Genomic DNA, 10201 nt, shown 5'->3' with positions numbered 1-10201 from the left:
AAACAGGACCAGGACTGAATCCATAGGTGGTCACAGCACCACTGCCCCTGGTTCCTGGAGGCAGCCTGGAGAGCAAGCTTTCTTCCTCATTAGTGACAGAGCTGATGGCTACATGTTGACATGAAGGACTCCTTTTGTTGTATTCAACATAAAGCCCCTTTCCCCAAACTCTTACTCTGGTTTCTTTATTTTCCTACTCCCTCTGCTACCTCCAACTCTTTTTCTTTTCTTTCTTTCTTTTTTTTTTTTTTTTTGCTAGAACTTTATTGTGGTATAATTTACTTAACAAAATTTACTCATTTCAAGTGTATGATTCTCAGTACATTTAAAATTGTGCAACCATCACCATAGTTTAATTTTATCACATCTTTATCACCCTATTTGCAGTCAGTTTTGGGTCCTTTTTTTTTGGCAGCTGGGATGCCTGGGCCGTCTGCTGTCACCATCACCTGGGAGAGATGATCTCAAAGAGAAGAGCCCAGAGAAAGTTCATCCAAAGGAAGAAAGTTCTTTGTTGTTCCCACCAAAACCCCACTCTTCCCCTAGACTTGGGCTCCTATCACAGCCTTGGTTTTGATCCCTGAGAGCCCCTTTCCTGGACAGTACAGTGCGGGGAGGTGGTGCAAGCCCATTTCGACTTCACACACATGTGAAGCTGCCAATGTGCGCTTCTGTGGGAAGAGCGGTTAAGAGCTGGGGTTCAAATGCAAGCACTACCATTTACAAGCTATGCATTGAAAAACTAACCTCCCAGGGCTGCAGTTTCCTACTATGTAAAATGGAAATCAATATAAATATAAATATATGGCAGTCATGGAGAGCCTGGAGTGCCTGTTACCGTCTCAGCGACATTCACAAGTGTTATCCACTGTTACTAGACTTTGATCAAATTTTTAAAGGGGTGCCCCCACTTCCAAATTCAGAACTCTCACCACTTAGAGGTTGAAAGATGTCATCCCCGACAGGTGCCACAGAACACCCCCAGATGCTCAGAACAGGAAGATACGGTTGGAAATCCTGGGGAGAAAAAGGCTGGAAGAGTTACAAATGGGAAGAGAGAGAAAAAGGCAGCTGGAAAGGAAGTACCAGGAAGAGGAGGGGTTGAGGGAAAGACTAGAAAAACTGATGGTCAGGGGTCAGGGCCCCAGGGCTCAGTGATGGGATGGAGTAGCTGAAGGGGGAGGGAGAAAGTAGAAGGGAGGACAGGCGGAAATGTGGGAGGACCCTTCCTGATAAACTTGTGGTCTTCGCATGCTCTTGGAATGAATAAATTTTGTTAAGTAAATTATACCACAATAAAGCTCTAGCAAAAAAAAAAAAAAAAAAAAAGAAAGAAAAGAAAAAGAAAAAGAGTTGGAGGTAGTAGAAGAGTAGGAAAATAAAGAAACCAGAGTAAGAGTTTGGGGAAAGGGGCTTTATGTTGAATACAACAAAAGGAGTCCTTCATGTCAACATGTAGCCATCAGCTATTCCTTGCAGAGGAGAGCCAAATACAGGTGCTCCGAATGTATTCTTTTTTTTTTTTTTTTTTTTTTTTTTTTTTTTTTTTTTTTGAGACGGAGTCTCGCTCTGTCGCCCAGGCTGGACTGCAGTGGCGCGATCTCGGCTCACTGCAAGCTCCGCCTCCCGGGTTCACGCCATTCTTCTGCCTCAGCCTCCCGAGTAGCTGGGACTACAGGCGCCCGCCACCGCACCCGGCTAATTTTTTGTATTTTTAGTAGAGACGGGGTTTCACCGTGTTAGCCAAGATGGTCTCGATCTCCTGACCTCGTGATCCGCCCGTCTCGGCCTCCCAAAGTGCTGGGATTACAGGCGTAAGCGACCGCGCCCGGCCAGTGCTCATAATGTATTCTAAAGGTTAGAGCTAAAAGCTACAGGCAAGGCTGGAGTTTACGTTTCGTCCTGCTGTTTGTCCAGCTCTCGCTGTGGCTTCGAGTCTATGTCCTTAAGAGGCACTTGCAGCTTCTGGCATCTAGCCAGGGTGGCTGGGGGCAGCATTAAAAAGGGGGCTGTGGGAACAGCCTGGTGCAACAGTGCCCCCTTAGCTCGGATTGATTCCTTTGTTGCAAACACGAGGAAGCAGAAGCTGTCACACAGCAGTGGCCAAGTCGGACGCTGGCGTGCCACTGTTTGGCCCAGTCTTCCACCCTCCCTCATGGTCAAACAAGCAGCCATTATTTATAAAAACTCAACACACATTGGATTTTAATGAGAAAATAACTGTATACTTGCATTGAATGCCTCACAATCACTATAAAACCAAAGCAGGATAATAACATTTAAGTGGTTAACATACACAGGAAAGCCAGATACAGAGTATAATTTCCAAACACAGTATTGCTGCTTTTTCCCCCTCCTCCCCCAAAAAAAGAAAAACAAAGAAAAAATAATTTGGGTAAAGAGCAACACAAAATCAAAATTGGCAGCTCACTGAATGCTTAAAATTCAGGAAATTGGTTCTTTAACTAAAATGGAATATATTCACCATCTCTAACACTTAGGCTACGTTTTCAATACATAGTTTAATTAAATCCATTCTTTAGTTGGGAAAAAAAAGGTTTATTTGTCTTCAGAGACAAGAATCAACACTGGTTTAGTGTTCCTTGTTACACTTTATATATATATATGTGTGTGTGTGTATATATATGTGGACATTGATCTATATACGGCTTATATGTCATTGTCTAGGGTGAGCAGCATGCATGGGTACGAAGAGGCAAGTAAATTGCATTGTGTCATCCAAGTAAAACACAGCCCGGCCTCCTGCCACTGACAGACCCTGTTTCCATAATTTCTGGATGAGAAAGCCAAGGCATGTCAGTAGTTAATCAGCTCCGGAGGAAAGTGAACACCTATAAACACGGCAGAATGCAATATTCCCAGAAAGGCTTTTAACATCTACAGAATCTAAACATTTTGTAAGAGATGGGGTTAACAAGCTTGCGCGCTATTTGGGGGTGGGGCTGAGCATCAGAGGCAAAGTTTTTCGTAAGCCTCTTTCTCTCGATGGATTAGGCAGGAATGACTTTCCTCCAGGGGATGGTCCCATCTTCAGAAAGTTAAAAGGGTCCATTTGGGATCCCAGAGCCTAGCACGGTGCTTTGTACAAAGTGGTGGCCCAAGGTTTCTTGAATGAATAAAAAACTCAAGAGCACAGAGAAAATCTGGCTCTCCCAAGTAAACTGTAATTTACACTTTCATGGGATTATAATAGGATCTTCAGTGAGTGGAACAAGAAGATAGACAGCAGTAATCCGGAAGGCAGCATAGGAGTAATAGCAAAAGTTAAGAGATGTAGGGGCCATAGTGAAAACAGCTTTGTGACTGTGGGAGAGTCCCAGAAACAGTATTTCTTTCCTTATCCACACACGGAGCATGGCCCAAGAACCCCCAGCTCTAGAACTCTGTTATTCTTTAAGCAATAAGTGCTCTGGTTCAATCAACTGTGGTCAAAGACCACTTCATCTGCCTCTAAAGCCATTCCGCGAATAGTGTGGCCTCTTAAGCTTTTCTCTTATCTGTACATTCTCTTGTCAAATGTAGGTTTCATGTAGCACATGGTTTCCTTCAAAACAGAACAAAAAACTTTAAGGTAAGTCATAAGGATGGTTTCCTCTTGTGAAAAATGGGGAAGTTAGTCTATATCATGTCTATGGTCTCTACCAGATCCATGAGTCAGAGAAAACATGAAGCACATCACATTTTTTGTGCAACCCATAGAACTATTGAGTAGTATCCTACTCTCTAGCCATCCTAACTGCCACTGTGCCTGGGGCTGTGCAACGATGCTGCCTCCTCTGTTCTTATCCCTGTGTCTGCCTTGGGAACCTCCCCTTATCACTGGGTTCTCAGCCCAGGCATCTGGGACCTCTGGCTAGAAATCCTCAGGTAAAGACGATCGTCCTTCCTGGGTCCTCCCATTTCATGTCGGGACTTCTTATCTAACACGGATCTCATTTTCCTGAAAATGTTAGTCTCCATGCCAGGCTCCCTCACTATAAAATGAATTTCTTGCAACAGGGATCTTACTTGTTTTATGTCCCCAGTGGCTAGCACATTTTGAGAATTCATTCAAAATATTCAGGAGAATCAACCATATAAAGATGGTGCCAATTGCCCATGTGCTATTTGGGCTGCCATCTGTAGAATGTGGCTTCAAGTTAGAGCTTCCCTTGGCAGTTTTAAAGGATCCTTGTTAGCAGGTTCCATTTTTTACTTTGTGCCTACTTCTCATCTGTGAATAAATGTCCCCCCCAAAGTCAACACTAGTCTAATAAAAGAAGCAAAGGAAATGTGCGTTAACATCTACATACAAATTTTGTGAAATTGCTACTTGTTAGAATAACATAATAGAGCTTATGACATAACAATATAAAAACAAAAATGATTTTTAGTGAGGTCTGAGTTAATTATTGCTTTTTTAAAAACCACAGTTTTAAAACAAAGGAAAAAAAAAGAAGGCTGGTTATTTTTTTTTCTTTCTCATGGCCAGAATTGAAAATTTTCTCATCCAGAAATTTAGGGCACCCAATTATTGAATACCCTTATCATATTGCTTTAAATGACAGAAAGATTAAAGCTGGCATCCTCTATAGTATACTAAGCATGAATGTCAAGTATGAGAATAAATAGGAGACTTTCCTAAATGTCAAATTACAAAACCACTCAAAACTTTGTAATTGTGACTCATGCAAATACCTTGTTAGGTCAATTTAATATTACAAATACTGCATCAGCTCGGTGCCTTTATATCCCTTTTCATAAAAAAGAAATTCTCACTCCACTCCTGAAGCCAGCAAACAGCTTTGGAGGAATTACCTGTACACTCAAGTGCCACAGTCACTCCGGAATTTTAATCCACATCCACACACACACACACACACACACACCCTTACTCACGAACATACACATTTTACACAAACACACAATGGTGTACACACACACACATCCACACACATCCCATCTTTAGGATTTGTAGCTGATTCCAAGCCTGCACTTAAATTTCTATTCTCTATTTTTCTTTGTATCATCCTGAAAAACACTGGTTGCTCAGCAAAAATAGTATCTCTTACCTCCTTATTTTGTTCCCATTCTTTCTCCCTCCCTCCCTTTTTCTCTCTCTACCTTCATGACTTTTCTTTCGTGTTTCCTTTCTGATTGATCCAAAAAGAATCCATCATTCTTCTTCCTATTTCTAAGGCCCACTTTATAGTACAAAATAGTTATAAACACCTTTTTATTTCTTATCATCTACCTCTCCAAGGCAGAGTTCGCCTTTTTTTCAATTATTGCTGCTCTAAAAATGCCCCCACCATCTTGAACCAAGTTGTTCGATGTGTACAGATTCTATACATGTATATATTCCCCCATCCCATCATAAAAATAGTTGTTGCCCACTAAATATAGTTTTCCTGTGAAGAAACATAACTGTGAAAATGTGTTCTCATAAACTGCAGATCAGTGAATATTATAAGCAGACACGATCCTAAAGCTAACATCATCCATTTGGTTTGGTTTTCTCTTCCCCTTTCTCAGCCTTCTCATGCAGAATAGATTGTGTTTGTGACATGAAGAAATATTGTCTTAAAATATGGATTTTATGAATTGTGATCATGAGTTGTTCTCAATTAAAAATAATTAAATGTAAGAGAAGTGGAATCATAACTGCCTCTTCTGGGCAAATATGGAGAGAAATGCCATTCATTTTATGGCTGCTGGAGAAAATGGAGTTAATGCAACACCCTCTGATGCTGCGAGCGACAGGTGGGAAACTGGTGCGGGGAAATATCCTGTGCCATGTAGGCTGCACCAGCCTGGGCCCTACTGCTCTCTAAGTGGCCCTATCACCATTGTCCTTCATCGCCCAGAGAGGCTGGTCTCAGTTCCGCCTGTAGCAACTATGTTGATTTGCTTGTAACATGTTTTGTCCTTTTGTTTTGTCCTTTTGGATCTACTGTAGATTGGCCCAAAACCAGACACTGGGATTGAATCACCAAAAAAGTCCTTTCTCTTTTGACTCCTGGGTGTCCAGAGTCTGATGGGTGGCCTTCCTTTTCGTTTTGTTTTCATCATTGTGTATTGTAGCTTCTGGTCTACATAAGGATTGCTGAGTTTGTTTGCACTTTAATAAATAGTCCATTAAAATGCTTTCAGTTGTTAATTTCTTGGTTTCTTGGTCTCCCAAGCACCAAAGATGCTTCCTGGGTTGAAGGAAGTTTATTCGTTGTCTTCTTCCTCCTGGTTGGCATAGATCCCTGCTTCCCAGCGCAAAGCCAGTGCGCTCTTTCTTCGATTAACCCGTGTGGCCTCAAGGACCTGTAAAGAGAGGGAAAAAAATTATGCAGAGTTCATGGATGTTAATTATGAACATAAACCAACTTCTCTGTTTCTTTCTTCCTTTCTCTTTATCAACTTGAGAGGAGAAAGTGATAAAGCACTGTTGGGAGATACGAGAGACGCTGGAAAAAGGGGAATGGGAGGTTCTGGTTATGCATTCATCTCATAGCCAGTATTCATCTGCTACTTGACCCCTAGTTTTCACCATAGAGAAATTTAATTTTCATGAAATGTTCTGCAAGTTTCTTTGAACTAGCCATGATTCTGCATCAAGTTTTCAGATAAAGCAGATCCCTACACACAACAGATCAGTGCTGTCCAACTGAACTTTATGCAATGATGAAAATGTATCTCTGCTATCCAGTATGGTAGCCACTAGCCATACGTGCCTATTGAGCACTTGAAATAGGGCTAGTGTGGCTGAGAAGCTAAATATTTAATTTTATTTCATTTTAATTAATTTTAATTTGAATAGCTCCATGTGACTAGTGATTACCATATTAGAGAGCACACTATATAGATGGTCTTAGTCTCTTCATAAACAAGCAACCAGAAAATAATTCCAAACAATGGGACCAGTGTGGATTCAGTCCATCAAGCTTTGCAAACCTATATAAGCCATGACGATATTTATAGTATAAAAACCTACTTTGGCAAAATTAAACTAAAAAAGCCATTACATGAAAAAAAAAAAGTTCTTGGATCAATAGAAGCAATCTCAGCATTCTGATACAACTTCAGACCCTACATGCTAATCAATGAAATGAAAGGTAACAACATTAAGGACAAGTAGGCTCACCACCACTGAGGGAGAGCCTCCCTTCCTCCCATTCACTAGGGCAGGCCATGGACTCCTAAGAGGAGACTTCAGCCTATCTGGTCCAGTTTCAGTTTGATCAAGAAGAGATTCCAGATTAATGGCATTTAGGTTGCCAACATATGAAAAATGGTTCTATTTCATGACAATGCAGCAAAAACAAGCCCAGGCATTCTTACCAATTGCTCTGGCATTTGCTTAGGATGTATAGTTTCTGATTTTAAAGAAAAGTCCAGTAGAGCCAACATTGGTTGATTATCCAAACTGCAATGAAGGCATTGCTTATTCTAAATATAATCAGTTAGGCAAGGGACAGTGATGTTGGTGATATGGATTGGCTGTGTCCCCACCCAAATCTCATCTTGAATTGTAGCTCCCATAATCCCCTTGTGTAGCAGGAGGGACTCGTGGGAGGTAATTCAATATTTGGGGGGAAGTTTTCACATGCTGTTCTTGTGACAGTGAATAAGTCTCACCAGACCCGATGGTTTTATAAAGGGCAGTTCCCCTGCACACACTGTCTTGCCTGCTGCCATGTAAGACGTGCCTTTGATCTTCCTTCACCTTCCGCCATGATTATGAGGCCTCCCCAGCCATGTGGAACTGTGAGTCCATTAAACCTCCTTTTCTTTATAAATTACCCAGTCTTGGTTATTTCTTCATAGCAGTATGAAAATGGACTAATACAGTTGGCAACTCCAGAGAAGCAAGGAGGTGCAGTTACAGGCAGAGGTCAGAGCCCAGACATAAGCAGATTCTGGGTAGATGGGAGATCAGGGGGTCCATCTCAACCTGCTTCTCTGCACCTTTGCCAAATGAATGGACCACCCAGAGCTTCAATGTATCTCCCTCTGGGAAGCCTCCCCTTTTCCTCCTCAGTCATGTTTGCTGAATGAATGATGCATTGTTAAGCACATAAGCCATGTATGTTTTGCATAATGTGTTTTGTATATAAGCATATCATGGTCACTCACTCAATATCCACAGATATCTAAGAATAACAAATTAGTAGGAGGAAAGCACGCTTCCAAATCTGCTATAGTTAAATAGAGAAATTTTCTAATAGTCTAACGTGTGGTAGCATGGAACTGAAAAACAGCACTGGACTGCACGTGGAAGTCCTGGGCTCTATTTCCAGTTTTGTCCTTTGTTGTTCATCTTTTATCTCACATTTCTTATCTATAACATGGAGAACACAGCTACCCCACTTCACAGGCTTTCTCAGAAGGCACTGTGGACTGTGAAGTCCAGTTAGGTCTACTTTAAATCCTCATGACCTTGGAAAAGTCACTTACCCTTGTGCTTCAGTATCCCCATGTAAAATGGGGATCATAAAAACTACAGCATAAAGTTGGACAGATAAATCAATGAGGCAATGTATGTAAAGTACAGTTCCCAGCGTATAGTAAGCTCTCACTATGATGGAATAATTATTTCTATCATCATGTGAAAGGGATTTATAAATTATGAAGTGGCATACAAATAGGGCATTTTATAAAGAACTCTACATTGTATGAAAGGATCATCTCTTTGCCTTTCAGATTGCAGATACAAACAGAAAGGTTTACCTCAAAGCTAAAAATAAATCTAAAGTTCTAAAAACTACGGTCCCCATCCTCTTGGAATGTTCTTTGTCTTGTTATTTAAACCCTATTTTAATTCTCAAACAACTTGAGCAAATTGAGTTGGTCTGCTCTTTAGGAACTCTTGTTACAAGCCATCTATCGATCCAATTTACACATATTTATTAGTTTCCTACCAAGTATAAGGCACAGTGCTTCGTGTTGAGGATAGAATAGTCCCTTACCTCATGGAGCTTAGTGACCAAAAGTGTAATGGGCAGAAAAATAATATTCATAATTATGGAAATGTTTAGCATAGCTTGGGTTTGGACATCTACTTGTCAAGAGCCCAAATAATTCACTTATACCAACAATGAGCTCTCTTTTCTTAATTCATTCCCCTAGTTTGTACGCCCACTTACCATGGTCATACAATAAATTTCTAGTGAAATCTAAAGCCTCTAGTAATGGCACAGACAAGAAAATAAACATCATTACTGAAATACCTGGCAACCTTGATATAAAGCTGTCTTTGGGTTCATAAGGCTTATGACCCAGGGCTATCTGGGAGTAAAGCCGCCCCACAACTGGTCTTCAGAAGATTCAAAAATCAAGGTATTTGAATAAGCATCTGTTCTGTAATTAATTCAGATGTGTGTGTGTGTGTGAATCTCTAGCAAATTTAGAGCTTTTATGACTTGTTTATTACTGCATATTAACTTTACTTTCTAAAGTTCATTCCTTTATTTTCTGGGCAAAAAGGCACATGTCTCTGGGGCTCTAATAATAGTCATACTCACATCCTAAGTACGATGTTACTGTTTGAGTCCTCACTACTAGTCTATGAGATTTATGCTGTTATTACTCCCATTTTTTATATGAAGAACCTGAAGCACAGGGAGGTTAAGTAACTTGCCCAGAATTAGCCAGTTAGCAGAAGGCAAAACCAAGATTTGAACTCCGCACTCTGGGTGCAGAGTTGATGCTTGAGGCCACCAAACTATATGGCTGCCCAATGGCTGTAAGGAGTCCAGAAGGAGACACATCAGAGAAGAGCAATCAACACTCCCCATGGAAATGGAAAAGGGAAAACAAAAAAGGATCTGATTTAAAGTTTTATTGTGGCTGGGTGCAGTGGCTCAAGCCTGTAATCCCAGCAGTTTGAGAGGCCGAGGCAGGCAGATTGCTTGAGACTAGGAGTTCGAGACCAGCCTGGCCAACATGGTGAAAACCTGTCTCTACTAAAAATACAAAAATTAGCTGGGCATGGTGGCTGCCACCTGTAGTCCCAGCTACTTAGGAGGTTGAGGCATGAGACTCACTTGAGCATGGGAGGCAGAGGCTGCAGTGAGCTGAGATCGCACCACTGTACTTCAGCCTGGGCGACAGAGTGAGACTGTGTCTCAAAAAAAAAAAAAAAAAAAAAAAAAAAAAAAGTAAACTAAATACATAAACAAATAAAGTTTTATTGTTTTCACAAATTCAC

At 41.0% G+C, this 10201-nt stretch overlaps 1 protein-coding gene across 10 annotated transcripts in view; it reads right to left on the bottom strand.

The window, feature by feature from the left end:
- Positions 1-6071: 6071 nt before the first annotated feature.
- The window catches only part of PALM2AKAP2 (PALM2 and AKAP2 fusion), a 388965-nt gene continuing 384835 nt past the window's right edge, over positions 6072-10201 (bottom strand). For all 10 annotated transcript variants that reach the window (XM_063650274.1, XM_054500351.2, XM_063650271.1 and 7 more), the window contains one exon: positions 6072-6315. In XM_063650274.1, coding sequence (XP_063506344.1) covers positions 6308-6315 — 8 coding nt within the window. In that variant the 3' untranslated portion in view covers positions 6072-6307. The remainder of the gene's footprint in view (positions 6316-10201) is intronic.

Source organism: Pongo pygmaeus, chromosome 13 (genome assembly GCF_028885625.2).
Source record: "Pongo pygmaeus isolate AG05252 chromosome 13, NHGRI_mPonPyg2-v2.0_pri, whole genome shotgun sequence".
NCBI lineage: Eukaryota > Metazoa > Chordata > Mammalia > Primates > Hominidae > Pongo > Pongo pygmaeus.
The sequence above is the reverse complement of the archived record's forward strand: the minus strand, read 5'-3'. Positions and strand labels throughout refer to the sequence as shown.